Source organism: Cygnus olor, chromosome 5, assembly GCF_009769625.2.
Source record: "Cygnus olor isolate bCygOlo1 chromosome 5, bCygOlo1.pri.v2, whole genome shotgun sequence".
Taxonomy (NCBI): domain Eukaryota; kingdom Metazoa; phylum Chordata; class Aves; order Anseriformes; family Anatidae; genus Cygnus; species Cygnus olor.
Window position 1 is genome coordinate 63,806,961 of NC_049173.1, and position 21,886 is coordinate 63,828,846.

General features: G+C 37.4%; 1 protein-coding gene across 5 annotated transcripts in view; it reads right to left on the reverse strand.

The window, feature by feature from the left end:
* Nucleotides 1-8,050: 8,050 nt before the first annotated feature.
* Nucleotides 8,051-21,886, reverse strand: part of DENND5A (DENN domain containing 5A) — a 60,968-nt gene continuing 47,132 nt past the window's right edge. For all 5 annotated transcript variants that reach the window (XM_040558578.1, XM_040558576.1, XM_040558579.1 and 2 more), the window contains 9 exons: nucleotides 20,892-21,020; nucleotides 16,876-16,997; nucleotides 14,768-14,913; nucleotides 14,178-14,296; nucleotides 12,839-13,020; nucleotides 11,699-11,781; nucleotides 10,321-10,444; nucleotides 9,095-9,263; nucleotides 8,051-8,252 (listed from right to left, as the gene is read on the reverse strand). In XM_040558578.1, coding sequence (XP_040414512.1) covers nucleotides 8,069-8,252; nucleotides 9,095-9,263; nucleotides 10,321-10,444; nucleotides 11,699-11,781; nucleotides 12,839-13,020; nucleotides 14,178-14,296; nucleotides 14,768-14,913; nucleotides 16,876-16,997; nucleotides 20,892-21,020 — 1,258 coding nt within the window. In that variant the 3' untranslated portion in view covers nucleotides 8,051-8,068. The remainder of the gene's footprint in view (nucleotides 8,253-9,094; nucleotides 9,264-10,320; nucleotides 10,445-11,698; nucleotides 11,782-12,838; nucleotides 13,021-14,177; nucleotides 14,297-14,767; nucleotides 14,914-16,875; nucleotides 16,998-20,891; nucleotides 21,021-21,886) is intronic.

Consider the following 21,886-nt stretch of genomic DNA (forward strand, 5'->3'; position numbering starts at 1 on the left):
TTGTTTATGATGAAGGATTGCCATTAAAATATCTCTTTGAAGACAAAACAGATTGAAGCCCAGACCTTAACTCAGATGTCTTTCTATAGCCTTCTTTAACTGTTTCTGTTCAACTACAGAGTGACAGAGAGAGATAAGTACTGAGTACGAAGATTTTTACTGGAAGGGGGAAGCTAGAAATTGACGGAGTGCTAAGAATTTAAGTATGTTGAAAGAAAAAAAAATAGCAGCAGTGGTTCAACAAAACAGAACCCAAACAGCACCGACTGTTTTTCTTCAGCAATTAACAACATTAAATAACATCACAGATTTTTAGGAAGAAAAATAGCTACCAGTAAAACTTCACAAGAAGCATAAGTAAACAGTATTTTCATACATTATACATACTGATCCTAAAATCAATAGCAAAGTTTTTGCTCCTCTAGGTACATGACAGCATTTTAGTTTTGAACCAAGTTTTTTCAGCTTGCGTGGACCAAAGTGCTATTCAGTTAAGTTTCATGGAGGCTTTGGGGAGAGAAGTTTACAAGTAAAAGCTTACTTTTGGTGAAAGGCTTGTACTTCTGAAGGCTTGCCTGCTTTTTCCAATTGTACTAATGTGCATACTGTGCTATAATCTTGCAAAAGCTAGCACTTGTTCCTGCAAACCTTGTCCGATCTCTTTGGACCACAAGGACTGCTATGACTACAACACTGTCACGAACACTGCCTGCTGCTCCAAAGAAACTCTTCCGTGCAGACAAGGATCCATGATTCCCCCTGCCCTCCACTCAAACTAAATACTGCTTGAAGCTGCTTCACACCAAAGGATATAGACTAAGCTATCAAAGAGCAGTCTGATATTGAAACCGCTTTGGAAATTCTGCACCTGATCTCCTGGATAGAGCTGAATACACTTGACCAAAGATTTGGGATAAAAAAACCCTGCTCTTACGCTTTATAATCCTTGCTAAATTTTATTATTAAATGATAAGCAAATATTTACTTGAGGACATCTAGAATACTATTTCATTTGTACTTGAATGTAGTGAGAACTAATGGGTCTGCTGGGGCTGAGCACACATTGACCCAAAATTTAACACAACCGAACGACTGTAATGAGTGACAGAAGCTGAACATGGGTAGGAGGCCAGTGAAAAAAGGGAAGAGGGCAGACACACAAGTGAAAGAATACCTTCAAATATTTATTTATTCCAAAGCCTTTCACATATATGTCTCAGAGCTTTAGTTTCAATATCTTCTCATCTCCATATACATACTGGGTTTTGAACAACTGTACTCCTTTGAGATGAATCACTCAGTTTTGCACTTACTATTTCCATCCTAGCATCCAATGGTTTTACAAGCTACTCATTGTCTTGTTGTGGAGATCTACATAAAATAACACAGCTTCAGTAGTCAGCATTCAATTGTGCAATTTAACAGTGCCTTTCAGTGAGAGAGGGACATACATATGGCTTACCTCAGAGCGAAAATCTGGGGTACTCTGGCCACAAGCAGTCTAGAAGACCTTCTCATGGAATTTATACTCCTTGTCTAAGTCTTTTTATGCCACTGGTAGAAAAACCTCCTCAAAATAAACATCAGATATATTGATGATATTTCAAATGTTGTAGGATCTGCCTTAAAACACCTGCCACTCAAATTATGATACACTGTACCCTGCTCATTTCAGGGCTTAATAAATTATGTTTATTAATGAATACACATCCATGATTTAATAGTATAAAGTTCCTTTTCCCTTATGTGAAGTAATGTGTACACAATTGCACCATGCAGTTCTTTAACTAACTCTTTTGTACTTTGAGAGAACTTCCCAAGGTATCTCCACCAACAAATCATAACGCAAACACATTTCTAAACCCAGTGTGTTTGGACCAGTTAGTCAACAGACGATCCCTGCCTAACACTCAAACTCTCCTCATCAGCTGACATTAAGCCTCACCTTCTATAAAATCACCTCAGACCTGGCATATGGAAAAGTGCTGTGAAGGCAGCAGTTGCACAACACGCTTTGCTCACCAAGGCCCTTGTTCTTTTTGTTCCTTCCCCTTGGGAGAAGATGGGAGGCCTCCCACAGTGAAGCAAATGCGTTTCTGAAGCTGTGCTTACCTCATAGCTCCATCCAGACCTGCCCCATGGACACCCTCACAGCACCCTGCAGAGGAATTCGGAGCAGCAGGTCTTATAAGCCCAAGAAAGGAAGACATCAGACTCAGTTTCCAAGGCAGGCAAGCTTGACATTTTGCACAGCTGCGACTTGCTTGGCAGCACATACTGAGTTCACAACCATAACCCCAAGCCTATCTAAGGCTCAAAACACTCCTTGGAGCATGGGGCAGGTAGAGCTCACCCTCTCAGCATCTCCCCCAGCGAGTCCACAGCACAACACCACCAGTGGTTAGTGGTGCAGTCACTGACAACTCAGGAACACTGATGTGCTTTCCCCCCATGAGAGATCTTAAAACTTCTTCTTTCACTTTGTTTAAAAAAGCCTCCAACACAGACCAGGGTGTGTGGGAGAAAAACAAACAAACAAACAAACAACAAAAAAAAGAGAGGGAGAGGAAGGAATCAGACATACCTCCAAAAAACAATAAAACTCCTTCCCTTCTGTGTTTTCCTGAATGGTACAGAACATTCAGTAACGATCTCAGAGTTTGACACAGGGTAAACCCCACCTATTTCAGAACAGTCCTAACTTACCTTTGTTCTCAAGCAGAGAATGTTACTTTTTGTATTTGTCAGCTTCAAAACAGGTATTTGTTAAAGCAGAAGTTAGCCATTGCTATAAAGCAGGTCAGAACAATAAGCAAGTCTCTCCAGCTGTAGGTGACAAAAGAGAAAGCAGCTCCATAAAACACAGGAAAAACAGTGCACCTGAAAGATGAGTTCTTTTTCTAAAGATGCTGGGCTACTAAGGAATGGCAGAAATCACACCATGTGGGGGAAGTGGCATTCAGTGTTCTTACCTGTTCCTGCCATTGCAGATGGAGAGGGACCGCAGAATTGTGAGTGGGGTTGGAAGGTATCTGTGGAGACAGATGATTGTCCAACCCTCTGCTCAAGTAGAACACCCTGGAGACTATATTTTGGGTGAAGCAGGAGATGAACGTGAATAAAACTGACTCTCTCTGCTTCTCACGTAGCTGGCATAAAAAACTTTCAGAACATCGGCAGCAGAAAAGTTACACAAGTGAGATATGCTCAAATTTGTTTACTGGTCAATCCGATCTAGAAACTAGATTTAATATACAGGAAGGCATACAGAACCAGTTTCTAGATGAGATAAGCAGAGCAGTATGTAATGAACAAAGATTACGCAGTGCTCCACTATGTCGTTATGTACTTCATAGTGATTCAAAAAAAAAAGAAGTGAATGAAAAGATAGAGAAGAGACCCTATTTTTACCTCTGTCCCAGCATGACCCATCCACCCAGTAATTCCAGCTCTGGTACAATCTGTCAAGTTATATCTTATCATGGGCAAAGATAGGATAAAACATGCAGGAAACAGGCAATATAGGCAATTATGCTTGGGCACAGCGTGCCACACATGTAGCCATGGTCACAGTCTCAGATGGGGACAGTGCTATTTTCTTGCTTAACCTTATAACTGAAGCATCAGATAACATTTCCAATAATTTCTGCTTTTCTTTATGGATCCTTACACAGAGCGAAAGGTTGAGCAAACAGTACATGGAGACTGACTGTATTTTTCAGAACTTAAAATTCTGAGACCGCCTTCAAACTTCTTTGAATACGAAGATCAGAAGTTGTTCTAAGGTAGGAAAAAAGCTAATACATACAGTAGAGCACGTGTCTGTACATGTACTCAGACGCTCTCCAAGATCTACATTAGTCCCTTTGCCTTCCTGTTTTCCTCATTCCCTGATTACTGAGTAGGCATCTTTTCCACTGACGGATGTGTTTGACTGACAATTGCATGCGAGAACACTACACTGGTGCAAGGAGGGAAGCAGGCATTCGGATGAACAGATCAAACACAAAACTGTTCAAAACAAAACAGAAACAAGACTATAATGTCATAAACTTAATTTTTACAGCATAAACTGAAGATAATGGAAGTTGGGCTTCTCATGAACTTCACATGAAATCAGACATCAAAATTCCAAACGTACCTGCATTCAGGCAAAAGGGAAAAGATGATTAGCCACATTACATTAAAAGGCTTTTGAAAATAGCACATTAATGCTATTTCTCATGTTAGAAGACAAATTTTATTGCAATTCAGCAAATGAGCTACACCTGTAAAACTGTTTTGTATGTCCAATTCACATTTAATGTCCAATGGATTCAAATGTCACAGGAAAAATAGAAAAGGAAAACAGTACCTGGTTTTCTCATCATAATGTAAACTTTAACACCCACCCTTAAAAAAAAAACAAGCCAGTGATTTCCCCACGTAGTAAAATATATAGTTTATAAGGTATTGATGCTTTTTCTAACAGCCAATCTAAAGATATTAAAAAACCTACAAAGATGAGAAGTACATGTACAATATCTTCAAGTATTTTCAAGTATCCTATAGCATCTTGCACTATGGACAACAATCTTTTGACAATATACAGAAAAAGTTAATTCTTTGAATAATTTCACTGCAGAAACAAAACCTTAACATATTTATGAATTCAAAACACATCAAAAATATGGATCTTCCAGCTAGTAGGTCTCACTTCAACAATTTGAAAAATACTCTTGATAATGGAAAAAGTTGTGGAATAGTCTTCAGTTCATTAGTGTGTTTTCAGCTACAGAATGTCAGATGTTTATGGCAGATAAAGGCTTTTTTTCTTGTATAAACTTATCATAGTATTTCAAACAAGTCTTTATTAAGTTGCATTTTATTTTTGTATAAAGTATCATATCAACTCCAATAGCATTAATCAAAGAAACAAATAATTGATAGGCAATAGCCTGTTTTTTCCTCACATCAGATATCAGCCTGTAAACATGTTTGGTCAGTGTAGCATTGTATTTACTGCATTATGAACTACTTATTTTTTTATCATTATATTTCTGTATCACCTACAGATTACACGTGTGCTCACGTGACTCTCAGTGCTAAATTAAAAAAACATTATATTTTCCAAATAATTGCAATAATAATAATAAAAACCAGTATAGCCACATTAACCCACACCTCCCAAACCTGCTTTCTTATTTTAGAACACTAACAGAAAAAAGGTTATGGTTGCATTACACTGTAGCTCTTTTCCGAACAAAAATGCAATGCAAATTTTAAGAAGGGAGATGGATTTTACAATGCCCTAGTTAAAGATTAAAACACTGTGACTATACCACTCATTCTTTATATAAGAGCCATCCAATTCAGCATAATCACATGGAAAGAATAAATGCTGGATCCAAACATGATTCTGTGGGACTGATGCTACATCAATGAGAGAAGGAGGCTTATTTGTGGTGAACACCAAAGAGCAACAGGGATTATGGCTGTTACTACAGACCGAACTGCACTTAAGAGATGCCAGCCAATTCTCTTCCCAAAACTTTAGCCTAGGCTACAAAGAGCTATATTCAAATGTCTGTCTTCCTTGGTGGCCTCTGAATCCAACAAAACCAGTATTTTTTCTGCTACGTTCCAGAAACTTCTACTGTTCTTCCAAGTCTAGAAGGATTTGCTTCACTGAAGTCCATAGCTAGAAACGTGCTTTATATTTTACTGGGATTAAGCACAGTCACCCCTGTGAGGAAGCGTCTACCATGAAATGGTCTTTCCTGTGGAAAATAAAGTAACTGAGAAGCCAGGAAGAAAATCTCCTTTGCATCTGGACAACTAGCACACAGGGTACCGCCACTGATGGACACTTTATTCTCAGGTGCTATCCAAAAGAACCCACCATGTGGGAACCACGTGAGCAAACCCTAACCCATGTGCATCCTAGGTATCTCATTGCCATAATGAGGCACGATAGACATCAAAGCAAGCCATCAAAACAATATTACTGTGCCACATAAGGTGAACAAGCATGGAAAAAAATTTAGTTCAGGGTTAACTACCTCATATAAGATAAAATTAATCCATATTTGCTCTAGGATAGAGATATGGTTTTAATGGGATCAACTAATCTGATAAGGTCAAAACGGTTAATCCAGCCCTCTTTTCATCAGACCTACTGCGAAACCTACAGGCCTACTTAGAATCATTATAATGTAGCTGAAAGCACTGTATATAAAACCACTATATAAATAAGAAATGCGGGGCAAGTGTAGAAAGATTCTCCCAAAATATTAAGTTGAATACATGAAATTCTCAGAATAAAGAATATTTTTGCCCTTCCAAGACTGAAAAGAACTGCACACAGAATACTTTCATGAAATGGTACTGTAAGCCCCATGTTACAAAAGAATTCACATCCACCCAGCCTAAGGAGTGGCTTGGACGTTGCCTTTGCATCTTTATAATGCAAATCTGGCTCTGATAAAAAAGTAGTGATAAAGGAACTTCTCCATTTAATAATGAAATAAATAGGACAAAAGTAAAAATAGTCAAAGATTTAATACATGTGCTATACTTTTAAGTTATGGAAATGAAACTAACAAGATGTCACTAATCTGTAGGTAAAGAAAAGCTACTACAACATTGTATGAACTGAAAAACTTGGACTCTGTTTCTCGAAAGAAGGACAACACTGAGATAAGTTTATACAGTGGAGACCTCTTAAATATGTAGTCCTGAATTTCTGTGCAGTAATTTGTGATGCTGATAATTCAGCCTGTTAAATCACATACTCCAAAGAGATTTTTATCAGGGGATTCAAATGAACAGAGATGTCTTCAGGCATTCACCAATTTCCAGCTCTTCAATAAATAAAACTTTCAAAATGTTTTATTGTAGAAGTGGACTAAAGCTTTCTGCTAAAAGCAAAAACATGCCAAATGAAGCAGGCTGTGACAACAGGACTCCAGATATATCCATTCAAAAGGGAAAGAAAACTTATTATTTCCTGTAATTTCAGAAAAAATAAGAATCCTGATATAAACAAACTAATAAAGGTTTGCCATTATTATTTTGTGGGGGCGTAAACATCTTTCTTTAATCATCTAGCATTTGGGAAGCCCATGTTCCTCTTTATTAGCAGTTAAGAGAATTACCAGCAGCAACTGTATATCGAACTTCAAAAGGATGGTTCAAGTGGAAACATTTTTGCACCGTAAATACTTATTCCAGGTTTTTGATTTAAGTGGGCTGCACTGTTAATTCTGAATTGCAACATACTATAGCCAGTTGTATCATAGAATATTTTTTTTAAAGACAAAATTACAAAACACAATGATAGGTTAAATAAATAAAAAACATCAGTTAAAAAAGACGCTTAATTTCTTCTGTGCAATTATGTACCAATATGAAAAATATTACTTCAATCTCTGCGCATTTCACGGTTCAGTCTCCCAGAATTCACTAAAAATAATACTGACAACAAAAATAAAGGAAAAAACATGATTTGTTGACAAGTCAGTGCCTTGGAGCTATTAAAAAAGCACACATGAGAATTTGTAGTTCCCTTGCAGCAGAACAGTGACCCAACATGTTAAAAATCAAACATTGGTAATAATGTTAATATATAAAATATTAGTTTAAAAACTATAGAATGACCTTCTTAGCAGAAATGGAGTGTATATATTGGGGTCTATGACATACAGCATATCTGAAGGCAAGTTCACAGAATGCTGAAAGGCTCACTGCACATTTTCTATGGCAAGGAAATACTGCAGCTTTAAAATAAGCTGCACAATACTCATCTCTATCTCTTTCACATGAAAGTGTGTAAAAAGCAAATCAGCAAATAAACTCTAAAATAGATTTATACCAAAAACCTCTTTTTTACATTGAGTTTACAGCTTCTATCCATTTGCCTGTACTATTTTTGGAGTTTTCTTCAAGAAAAGTCAAAGTTGTATTTTAGGGCCATGAACAAGTTCACGATACAATGTACTGGCAGACAGAACTCTTGCATACTAAGGTGATTCACTCCTTGTTGCTTTTTTTGTTGTTACTGTTTTAAACATTGTTGTGGGACAAGAGGTCATATATCAATTCCTTTGACAAGAGATGCCTCCAGCGTAATGTTGAACTCCTGCAAGGTCTGCAGCACTCGAATCAAAGAATTCACAAGAGTATGATCCTTAATTAGTGCTATGTCTTCATACATCTGTGCTGTGATCGGGCAGTCTGAAAGCAGGGCGATCCAGTGATGCAAGAGGTGGTCTCTGACAAAGTGGTAATTTGGAAATAAAAATAAAGCCAAGTTAATTTCTCATTTTCAATGAGATTACTTTTGTACTTTGCCTATCAAATAGACTTTTTTGTCTATTTGATTTTAGACTATTATTATATTATATATTATATTATAATTATATAATATATATTATTATTATTATATAATATATTATATATATTATATAATATATTATATTATATAGACTAAAATTAGACTATTTTGTCCATACACTTTTATATGGTGGGCAAGGGGAACCAACTATGTGTGGCACTAGTTTAAGTAGGGCACATCCTCATGCAAGAGAAGCATTTCTAGGCTTTTCACCCTCACATCAAAACATATGGCTCCCAGGAGGCCTGGAAGTCCCAGGAAGGCCCGGTGTCACTGACCTGCTCCACTGCCTTGGAGTCAAGAGGCTTCCTAAATAGTCCTGGTTTCTCTCCTACTCATCTACTGCAACGAGTAGTTGGAGGGTGGGATTTCACCCAGCCAAGAGCTGAAGAGGCCTTGATGACTGATGGTTTTCTGCTTCTATCTTCCAACCCTGCTAGCTAGGAGAGGGAGGCTATTCACACAAGCCTAGTACCATTCTCTCATGATTCAGTTGCTCCGCTCTAAGATATGCAACTGCATATCTTAGTTTCCCCATAATTCAAATACCTTGGAACTTGGTCAGTGCCTCCTTCACTTGATTCTTCTTTGGTTACATCAAAGAACTTTGTAAGTAACAACCAAACTGCAAAACCCAGCAGCTGTGTGGCTTTATCTTACTAACATGCAACATACTTTTCATTTTATTAAAAGAGTATTAATAAAAAAGTTCCTTTATACCTGGCTCCAAGACACACCAGCATCTGAAACTTGCCATCCTTTCCAATGTTTCTAGGTGTGTTGTTGATAGCAGTGATAAAGCGACAGAAATTCCTGGCCCTTGTCTGCCAGTTCTCTTCTGGGACCATTTCATTCTGCTCAAGGGTCTCATAATATGTTTGTGCTTTTTCTTAAAAGAATAGTAGAAGATAAGTTTCAGTGTAATAGCAATCCTAAAATAGCTGAAATACTGTGCTCCAGTGCTTGTAATAAAGTATTAGGCACAATGACCTTCAAATTTAGATGATTAAATTTAAAAATACCTCACTGTGTAATGCTTTCCCCATAAGTTCGCACACAAATCCACAAGGCTATATGATGCCCATATCTGAGAAATAGCAAATCAGCACAAAGTCATTTAGTTGTTCGTTCAGGGTACAATTAAAGTTGAAAGGCCTAGATTCAAAGCTTGTCCATGAGTTTCCTAGGTGATTATGTCTAGGCTTTTTTTTTTTTTGTCACTTTAGTTGTTCCCCCTGTGTAAAACTGGAATTCCACTTCCTTTCCCCTGAGCAGTGCTAAAGTGGTTTTAGTATCTAACTAACTTTGACATGCTACAGTAATATGGCAAAATAAGGTCAAGAATTATGTTGAAACACCTATTCAAAACACAGAAACACTATTAAAAGTAACTCATTTTCTGTGCACTTCTTGTATATTTTCTTCTGTGTATTTTTTGTATATTTCTTTGTGTATTCAGTCGACTTATTCAGCTCTGTGACAAAGGAAATAGAGCATGGTTTGAAAAATGTATGCTTATAAACCCCTTATTACAATGTCCAGTAAGTACCAATAGCACTAGATCCACTTTTTGTGCTTTATAAGGCAACTCAACCTCTTAAAAGCACGATTTATTGCTTTCACAAGGCTGAATTAAGAACAAGGTTGCCATATGCCAACTCACCACCTTATTTAAAAACTTCCACACTAGGGAATTTTACATCACTGCTACTAGAAGGACACAGTCCAATTACTGTGCAAGTACAGTGTCAACTCTGGCACAAGACAGATGCTCTTTTCTTTCAACAATATGAGGACATAAGAGCTCTTAAAGCATTTCAGCTGCTGAGATGCCTCTGACAAGTATTTTGTTCACACCAGCTGAGACACAGTGGCAATGATAAGGAACACAGATGGATATGTTTCAAAGACACAAACAGGCTCTGTTACGTTTTCATCACACTTACCTAAAAAGTCCCAAATAAAGACATTTTTGAAGAGCCTGGGTGATTTAAATCCATGCTGAAACACTTGTTCAAGAGCTGAAACAAGTCCACTTTCTCCACACAGCAAGAGCGTCAGACTACCTCTCTGCCAAACACACACAGAAAGCACAAGCATTTATCTCAGTTTGGTAGTTAAGACACAAAAAGTATCATATGTATTTATTAAACCAGGTTTTAAATAAACAGATGCCCAGAGTTACAGTATACTGCCAGTCAGTGACCCCAGACAGGATGACCCACTTCTCATAAGTCCTTAGCATTCAAAAATTTGTTGATATCCTTAAGAATGAGGCTGAAGAAAGCAATCTCTGGGCCTCGCCATCATCAAATGAAGCCACAAAAAGTTCAAGATCAAGATTGTGAGCAGGTTTTACCTACGATAATGACCACTGCACAGGAAGCTAATGTTTTCCTTTTTTTATGAAGTAATTCACAGATCCACTGTAGCAAGTACCTCAGACTTTCAAGAAAAACAACACAATGCAATTTTTGCAATGTAAAAATTAGGGAAAGAATAACAATTCTTCTTTAGATGACTGGGGTAAATTCTGTTCTGCAAAACCAATGCATGACCACTTGGGATTACTGTGTAAGTATGCTCAGCAATCAGAATTAGACTGAATATGAAATTGCCATGCTACCTGAATTTAGGAAAGGTAGACGCAGAAAGAATGGGAAGACCAATTGGTAAAAAATAAAACTAACGACTTTCAAGGGATATCCATATAGTAGGCAGCACTGCTCCATACCACTCTTTCTCACAAAGGCTGGACTTCGACACTTGGACAAAGGCACACTTCTTAAGCTTGTTTCAGGAAGCAACTGCTGTGCCAGCTAAGGTGATTATATATATAACTCAGAATTGTAACTGAGTCTTTGAGAATATTTCTGCTTTGCTTTGGTCTTTGTTTGTTTTTAAACACTCTATTGGTTTTCATATTAAAAGTGGCCAAGGTAGTGCAAAACAGACATAAAAACCCCTTACTACTATTCAATGAAGATAAAACAGCAGTTAATCCAGAACAAACTGAACAGGAAGCAACATTGCTGAAAGCGGTACAGCTAGAATCTTGGGCAGAATTTCGCTCACAATTTCAAATACCACAACATGAGATTTAAATCTAACTGAATGCTCCAGTTAGCAGCAAAAAGGAGGTACTTGACAATTTACTATTTCAATGACTTAGTCTCCATATCTCATTTTTGCTCTACTTAAGGAATTTTCAGACACAGATGGCTGTTCCTTCAAGTTCAAACTTTTCTGTTATGTATTCTCCAACACTTACTAATGTGAGTTTTAAGACAGGAGTGCCACTACACAGACAACATAAGTCCTCACCTCTTTCTCTGGCTTGTGGAAATGCTTGACAATACCATTGACAGCTTCACCAATAGCTTCCTGTATCTGACCAGTATTTAACTCTGAAAAATACAAAATGCTTCCAATCACTTTGTAAATGCTTTAAAAATTGTATCTGTGCATGAGGGATAAGACATATCACAAAAGAGAAGAGGCATACAAACCAATATAACTTATGCTGTTAGTGAAAAGGTGATGGATTATTGGCAATAGAAATCCAAGTCTACTTTTACTAACTGTGGAGGAGGTAGAATTGGAGATGGTTTGTTTTTCCTCTCAAAGTTATAACTGTGATGTTTCAACACAACAACAGATAGAAAGGGTATTTACATAATTACATGATTTTGCAGACCCAAGTCCAAAGATAAGAAAAGGATATATTCCTCGATTACGACCACCAAATCCGGGCATCTTGGAAATACATCCTGTGATAGTTTCCTGTAAACCCAAGGATGCTTGGGAGCACAATAACCACTTGACTGATCAGGAATAGGATAATCATAGAACAGTGATCTCAATAGAAAACTAACATCCATGAACAGAAACCACTAGCAGGCGTTTTCATCTATGAAGGGCAGGACAACAAATTTCTGTCTTCTTCCACAGTACTCATTTCACAAAGGAAGGACAAGGAAACAGAAAAAAATAGTAGGATAGCTAAGCACTGGAGCAGAAGCCCAGAGACATCTTCCTTCCGCCTTTGGAGACTTTCAGAATTTGAGTAGATACAAACCTTAGCAACCTGTTCTAACTCAGAAGTTAGCTCAACTCCCTGCTCAGAATCCAGCTAAGTGAGCTTCACAGGTCCTCTCCAAGCTGTGATTTTGTTCTAGTTTCAGTTAGGACAGAGTTAATTTTCCTCCTAGTAGTTGGTAGGATGCTATGTAGGTAGGATGCTATGCACTGCTCTGCAACAATTAGAACATCAGCATGTTATCAGCACTCTTCTCATCCTAATCCAAAACATAGCACCCTACCAGCTACTAGGAGGAAAATTAACTCTGTCCTAACTGAAACTAGGACAGATTTTAAAATACAGGAAAATCTCCAGTTGCTGTTTGCAAGCAGCTTTCCACAAATAATGATGTAAAACCTTATAAGACAATCCCCACCACTCACTTGGCTTATTGTTTGGTGATATAGTGACAAATCTTCTGATCATGCTTGGTGACTGCTGCAAAGGAGGGGTTCGACACTGCCGCTCATCAACCTCAGTGTTGGAAGTCAGCAACTCTCCCACCAGGATCCTTTCTAAACTGCCATCATCCATTCCCTTTCCAAGCCACCTTCCACAGGGAAACCTGAGAACATAAAGCAGATATTTGGATCAAGTCTTTCAACCCAGATTCAATTCCATGCTAAAAACTTTCAACTGCAGTTGCAAAAAATCCAAATTCTGCTACTATATTTATTACAAATACTTCACTCTAACTAATGAACAAATTCTTGGATGTGGGTTTTGCCAGCAGAGGGAGCAAAGGTAAAACAGCTTTTCAGCTCCAGGTTTGCCTTAAATGTCACACTAGACAATCTACAAAGCAAACTGGCAGATTTTGCCTTGTGTCCTACACGTAGTGCATGATTTGAGGGCTGTAGAGAGAAGAAACGTAGAAGGGAAAGACCCACAATGAACTACACTTTCATTGAATACTTTACATAGCTGGTGAGTCAACACACACAAAAAACACCACTAAATAAATTACTTAAATACCAAAACACCAACACTTACATTGAAATTGGGATATTAAGTTGGGTACTAGAAAATACGTGTTCATTTGCTCATTACCACTTTCTGTGAACCAATGCTGGTGTCAGTTTAACTAACTCAATCAGAAAACTGAATAGCATCCGAAAATAGCATCTTGCCTCTTCATTTAATTACAAGTAAGCTTGCATAAATAACTGAGTGGACTTACCCACCAGTTTCTCATCAACATGAGTACAAAAGTTTCTCTAAACAAAGGACAAGGCATTAAACCATGCTGTACTTAACACAAATTAATTCCTACTGTAAATCTTCTTCCTTTACTTTCACCGTGCAAATACAGGTTTCTAACACTCATTAGCCCTCGTATTCAAGCTTGTATTCAAACTTCTCTAACAGAGCACTCAGCCGTAATATAAAACATCACCGATGTTTGGTAAGCAGCAAGCTAACTTGCTGTTTCTGCCTGGGGCTCAAGGCAGATGCTTTTAAAGATGTGTAACAAGGAACTCATCTTCTCCACCAATATTTGGAAGGTAGACGTGAGCATTTGCAAACTGAAAACTGTTTAATTTTGTAAGAATCATGACTTATTTAATGCCAGAAGCCAAATGACCTTTCTGTGTCTACAGATGCTGCTACCTGAAGGCAGAGTCCCAGGAGGTAAGACCTTCCTAAGCAAACAAGCCCTCTTATGGTGACTTCCTGCATAAATTCTACTTACCCAACACGAAATGTCAGGATGATACTTACTTGTAAGTATGCCCTGTTATTTCATTTCTGACCATAACATATTCAACTAGCCATTTGGCATACAGCCCTGAGTTATCATGTCCTATTTGCACTGTGGTCAGTTTTCCCAGGTTCTGGCACTGCAAATTAAACAAAGAATTTGTCAGTGTAAACAGTAGGAGAGAGGACAAGTAAACTCTTGGAGAAAATGCTGACATAGGTCATCAGAAGTGTGGTGCTCTTCTTCTGACTGAATGACCCATTCTGGGCTTTTTAGGGTTAGGTTGCTTTATTTGTTTCTGTTTGCTGTTGCTTTGTGTTTTTTTTTTTTTTGTTTTTTTTTTCTTAATACTGTTTTGATCAACAGAGAGAGCAAGACAAATTTTATTTTTTGTAAGTCTTATCTGTCAATGCACTAAGGATTTGTCAATGATTTTGCTGTGCATAGTATTAAATATGGATTAAACTTGGTAATGTACAGACACAGGAGTATTTGTGAGTAACCACAAAGACCACAGATAAGAAATGTACTACAAGATGGTACTGCAAGGGGAGAATTTAGAATTGAATGAAAAAACACCTGAACTATTCTTGTCTCAATTGATACAAACCTCAAAAGTCATTTCTAGTATGTTCCTGGGAATCTGCAGGACTCCTGTTTCACCCAGTTCTCCTGAGATACAAATCCAAGGATTGGCTGTAAACATTGAACCACCAAGTTTCTTGCTAGGAACAATCAATATATGGTATGGTATCACTGCAAACACAAGAAGAAATAACACTTCAAAAGTGAAAAAGGATAATAATATAATCTTTTTAATGAACAGAAGAGAAAAAGATATACTAGTAATCCATAACAATCCTGCACTACCATGAAATGTAAAAAACAAAACAAAAAAACACCACACAACACACAAATGTAAGAGTTCCTGTTTAGTCATACAAACACTTGCTTACTAAACACTTACTGACAATCAGGAAGTGAACACATTAACAGTCATTAAGAAGTACAGCTGATAGCAAAATAACATCAAATGACAGAAGAAACACGGATTGGACAATGTCTCCATATGGATACTATCATTTTTCATTTTCCAGTCTCAAAACGTATGATGAAGATAGTTATTTGTCCCCAGCTTAGTGACAAGGAAGTACGGACAGTATCCGTGTATCCAGGACTAGGTTGTAGCTCAGCATGCAACTCAGTGCTCAAATAAAAACTGCCTGCTTTTGTGTGTGCATACATACACACTACACAACACTAATTCCCACTTGGCTAGTAACCAAAGCCTTTATTTGCACGGCTTGCTTGCAGGAGTATTCATTACAGTGGCTAAACACTTTCAGTGAAAATACATAACAATACTGCAAGTTCTTCTGTACCGTGCTGGTCTTAATTATGCTAAGATGGTTTGATTTTGAAAAGAATAAACAACTTTTTCCTCCCCTTTAACTGGCAACACATGCATTCTCAAATGTTTTCTGGTTCCCTGGTCTACCAGTGCCTAACTCAATATACCACCTGAATTAAAGCCCCTTCTTTGACTCAGAAGGCAGATGGAAATACCTATGTTCTTCCATCATCTAGCATCTCATACATGGCCATCTATTAACCAAACTACTTCTATAACAAAATCCAATTATCTAAGTGGTCATTGTGTTTCTTGGCAACTTACCTTTCTTTATCATTCATAAATGGGTTACAATTAGTACTTATCAGCTAAGGTATTTAATACATTTCTCCCTCAACGTCTCCTCAGCTTTCAGTTCCCTCAAGAAAGCATTTGGTAGTTGGATTTTCTTAGAAGCTTGATGCTTGTGGCATTTAAGAATGAATCAAAATGCTTCCCTTTTTATTTTCTGTGCTTATAGTCTTAAAATGACAAAAGCATCCAGCAGACCAGACCTGAACCTCGTCCAGATCTTGTCCACAAGTCCAAGATGTATTTCACTTAGATCTCTGTTTGCTTTGTCTTTAAGACACAAAAATAGGAATCATAACATAACAGCAAGAATAGCTCTTACCATGGGGCTAGAAGGATCCCTTCACCTACCTCCAACCCCAATTTCAGCGCTGCTGAAGTCTTCTCTTATACCTTACCAGTGAAGTCCTGTGACAGCAGGCATGCAAAAAGTGCATGAGAACTCTGTAATACATTAAAGTGTCAGCAATAACAGCTAAAAAAAATCTACAGGAAGTCTTTAAAAAAAAAGAAAAAGAAAAAAAAGCACTTGAATGCATTGCAGAGTTCTGGTGCAGCCCTCAGCAGGCATTTGACTAGTTATCCCAAACTCAGAGACAAGCATGTGGCAAGCTAGGCTGAGGATGAAAAGAGGAAAGGTATTTTGTTTTCTTTTTTAATTCCTACTATGCAATGAACTAATATTCTTACCTTGAAAATGTACAATCCACACTGTTTTTTGTATGGTGCACACAAGTCCACCACAAAATTTTCTATTGAGTACTTTTCCACATCTAAAAGGATTAAAGCTGCCTGTATCTTAGCAAGTTAGAAACAAATGTCTTTAGTGACACATGGGGAGAACACTACTACCCACCAGAAAAGATTATAGAAACAGTGATACAGCATACACAGATGGATACCAGAAAGAAAGCAGAACAGCTACACAAAAGAACATTGCTCAGAATTGTTTAGAAATTTGGATAAGTACTCAACCAGATCTGGAGATCAGGGTTCCAGGGAAAGTAAATACTTACAGATTGTTGTGAAAACATTGGTAAAGCAAAAGTAATCAACAGCATTGAATGACAGGAGATGATATAAGAATTGTTCTTTCTCGTCATCACAGCGGAGGAATGCATAACGCTTGTAGAGTTTTCTGACAAAGTAAAACAAATAATCTGTCATAGTAACAAGATGCTTTCAGTGAAATGTTTTTTATTATGCATATTTATTAGGTAAACTATGAAGAATGTGCAAGCAATTAAAAACGACAAGTGATGCTAGTGGAGCCAACAGTATTTAATGTGTCAAGATATGTAGACATTGTAAGTCTGAAGTCTCCAAGTGCATCAGTCCAATATTTCACACCACTTTCCGTCACTTGAAAGCAAGATTTAAGGTGGTCTTTCGGTCTAATTCCTCAAAAAAGGAAGAAGGACTTTTGTACTTCCTCAGGAAAAAAAATCTGACCTTTTTCGGCAATGTGAAACGCTAGAACTGCAGTAAAGAGAGTCCTCACAAGCTAGTTCTCAGCAGATGGTGTCAGGGGACAGTCATTCAGTACACATGACACTGGACAGTTGGAAGACTCTCTTCAAAGGATACTAGGGCAAACACTGAGGTTATCTACTTGTATTAGGTTATAAGTGATATCCCAGGGTCTTCAGGAACCCACATGTTAAGCTAGGAAATAGCTTCAATATTTACAGCACACAGCTCCTGAGATAACCAAATTCACATGCACATAGAGGTGATGTGAACTCCTGCTCTTCCCCTTCTCCTGGGTTGAAAATTCTTTACAAGGACTGTAGCACCAGACAAAACTGCAACTTCTTTTACGTGGAAATATGAAAAGATGTATCTCAGTAGCCTTCCCTCCCTAGTGGAGGTTCTATGCAGAAAAATGTACTCTAAAGGGAAATAATCTTATATACATAACTCAAGCACATTAAGAAAATTAACACTGCAAGACCTGCAACTGTGAAACCTTGATGAGATTTTACAATACATTTCAAACAAAAATTTTGACTGGAAAATACTCTTAAAGTTTCTCACTTGCACGTAGAGACCACCACCATTTTGGTTAATTATGCAACCAATAAATAATACTAGTATTGGTGAATTATCATGAAAGAGTATGCCAAGATGCATCAAAATCCAACTGAGACTAGAGGAAATACTCAAAACATCACAAATGCATGAATTAGGTATTAGAAATACTGACAGAGCAATCGATAGTTGTTCCTGCCAGGAGGGCATCCTGACAACTTTCCTCAATTCTGGATATCAATTACAAAAAAGTCAGCAAGTAGTTTACAAGCCAGAAGTCTGCAAAATGAATCAATATAACTCACTCATGTGCGCAAACACATTCTCACTTACATAAAAAACAGTAACACTAGAGAAATATTCAGTGGAAGTAAAGATACTGAGTCTTAAATCATCATAGCCTGCCTATAGCCACGAGGGTTAGCAAGTCCAAAAATGTCTCATGGGTCACCACGTCTGTGTTTTGTTTGAACAATCTGAAGCACGTACTTAGCCTATCCACAATGGTATGTGCTATCCTGTCTTTCCAAAATAAAAGATTTCTCAGTTTACTTGTGCACATAAGGTCTCAGAATGAAACTAAATGATTTCCTTCTGTTCTCTAACTCTAGTCCCTCCACAAACTAGAAAGAAACCTGTTTTATTTCTCCTCTAATTTTTAGCAAATGCCAAATAAAGAGAATTAGTTAAATAAAATAACTAGCAACCAGTTGATTCAAAACAGAACAACCCTCCATCATGGTAAATGCAAAATGACAGAAGTTGCATACTCTTAGCACCTTCCTCAACTTGGCACTGCTTCCTCTAAAAACAAAAAATGGAAAACACTTAATCCAAACCATCTAGAATACCCTTAAGTTGGATAACTAAATACACAGTGCCAAGGACACAGGATTACAAAGAATCAGTGTAATCTCTATTCAAGTTGCTCCTTTGCTTGTCACTTTCATTCTAAACATACTTTTGCTATTTTCTTACTCTGTGCTGGAGAACCACAATCTGTCTGATAGATGAACAGTGCATTAGCTAGTGCTGAGAGTTTTTTTCCCTCCCCCCCCACATTTGTTTTGCATGGGATGAGCACTGCCAAATTCAACCTGAAATAGACTGTTAATTCACTTAATTTAGAGACAGAGGAAGCTTTACTACTTGTCCTCACTGTGTCCTTCAGCTTTTCCTTGCACACTGTTGGAAAGAAAAGAGGAAGGCTACAGCTTTATCAGAAAGTCCAGCATAATTCAAAACAAGGTAAACCTCAAATAGTTAGCAGTCAAGGTTCTGGGCAAAGACGTTTGTGGCATGGTGATCTTGGTAGGAGAAAAGTAAAGGAAGAGGAAGAAGAGACAGCATAGGTTAAGTTGTCTCCAGAAAGAAGTCTTCAATTAAAGCTAATTACTAGCTTTACACTTGCTACTAAAAAAAGTTTGATTGGACAAACACGAGAACCCATGATTTCCACACAACAGACAGTATGCCCAGACTTATTAGCAATACTTTTTTTTTTCTTTTTTTTTTTTTTTTAACTCAACAGGCTATACTAAATAAACCTCAGACTGGTGTTCCTGAAATTACGTAATTTGTATTAAACATGGCCTGTACTTTGGTTTGTGCAATTGTTTAAAAAAATATTTATATTTACAAAGATAATACAAAGTGCATGTGGTCTGGACATTGCCATTATAAGAACATAGGCCCTTGTGTTGAGCATTTCTCTTTTTGCCTTTCAAATATGCATATTTAAGAAGCACTAGCACAGATTTGACAGAGTTTAAGCCAGCAGAATTTGGAACTCTCTCTAAGTCCATTCCCCACCCCACCCCAAACTCTGTACATCAGATACTTCTCTTATTTTCTTCCTATAGCAGCATCAAATGCTCTTTAAATAGTGTTTTGGGTCTTAATGCTTGGGCCTTTCCATAAATTTTGTATGATTTCATATATAATCAAAGGAATTGAAAGTTGTGCATTTTGAAATGGTTAGAAGTAATAGAAACAAAAAATGGATCATCATAGCAGATATTTGACTATTATGAAACCAATTCACTTCATGTTCTTAAGCACGATATAAATGCAAAGACTTTAGTATGTACAAGAAGAGAAATGAACCTGCAAGACAGTTTGATTTAGAAATGTCGACAGCCATGCTCTGGCAGATTTAGATGGAAGATTTCAGAAGATATTACCAGATCTCATCTTAAGCTTATTACCCCACATTGAGATGCAAGAACTGATCAACACAGCCTTCCTAGCCACCTTCATGGTGTACACCATTCATCTACTCTCCTGAAGCACACCAGAAGCTGATTGTATCTACATTATTTTACATTGCACCGAAAGGGGCTAGGAGAATGTAATCAACAAACATGTCTCAGATGTGGAAACAGAATTGAGAAGCTAAGGAACAGTCACATTCTGAGTCATACTAACCAGAACCACAGAAGAACATCTGGATCTAACTCTACACTCTTCATACTGTGACAGAACTGCAACTAGGATCTAAGCTGCACTTTGCCATGCACTGTGAAAACAGAAAATCTAAGGAAAACAAAATAGTTACAGAGAGGGCACTGAGATAAAAAGCTTAACTCAAAGTAGTTGAGTTTGGACCTAAGACCTATTTGATTTAATCCCTAGCAATTGACGAAATTCTCAACTCAAAACTGAAGAAAGTCTACTGCTGACAGAATTGATTCTGTATCTGAAGAACCCCAGAAGTAAATCATAATAACACAACTATTTTTCGTGTGTAACATGCTCTAGGTGACTCTGCTTGAGCAGGGGAGTTGGACTAGATGATCTCTGAAGGTCACTTCCAAGCTCAGACGTTCTGTGATTCTGAACTAGCTCATACACAGGTACAGAGACATGGTTGGAAGGCTAGTTTGTTTCATTTTTTTTGCATAATACTAAGCAAATGAAATCATAGATTTTTTTTGTTGTTAAGTCAAACAACTAAACAAGGTTAATTATTAAAAGCTTTGCCCAAGATAAACCATCTTACTTTGTGAGTTCATGGTCTGAAAGCAGCTGCTTTAGATGCCTAGACAGCAACTTCTTTTCCATAGAGAGACGAACCCAGGCTCTGGCCTTGCCAACATCTGTTTTGATCTCACTGATGTTCTGGATGTGCCTGAAAGAACAAAACAAGACACCGCACATTATTTTCAAAGCATGATAGCTCTTTCAAACCAAGCTAGGCTGAAGAAGGGATTTTGCCACAAATGCAAAATATCACACAAACTACTGGAAAGAGAGACATGGTCACCTTAATATTCAACAGTAGCTAAATTCCTTGCATATCTAGCTGGAAAAAAATAGGAGCCTGAAAAAGAAGAATCTGCAATCTGCAGATCTGCAGTACCCTTTTATAAAATTCTAAAGCAGGCCCATTGCTTCACATGATTTAAGAAGCATTCTGGAACTATTCTGCAATATTTATGGCTGAATGCTTTGGAAAATTACATACTATTTTTTACATACTATATTTTCAGTGCTCAATAGTAGCTTTTCTAATGTACAAGACGCAAGCTGTATGCTCTGAAAGGACAAGCGTGACCCTTGAAAATCCTCAATTCACTCCTTCGTACTGAAAAAAAATAGATTTTGGGAAGGACAAAAGAGGAAAGAATAAATTCATTTTGAAGGGATTTTAAGTTCTGCATTTTTTGTTTTTATGTACTGAAGAACGGGCATCTAGCAGAAGTTACAGTTATAGTTTATTCGCACTAGTAAAACTATGTTAGACAAAATCATTGCTTATATTAAACAAGTTCTTTACACTGCTTTCTTCACTGAAAAGCAACACAGCTCAGAATTATACAACCAACTTGGAAATGACTAGGAAAATACATATGCTACACCCACACTTCTGTGGAAATAAAACAATACAAAATACTACAAAAAGATGAAAATTGCATCAGTGTATTTCTATAAACTAGTAGCTGTGACAATGTAAAATCTCCTCAGTATGAAATATGTTTCTGTAAAAGTCAGTGA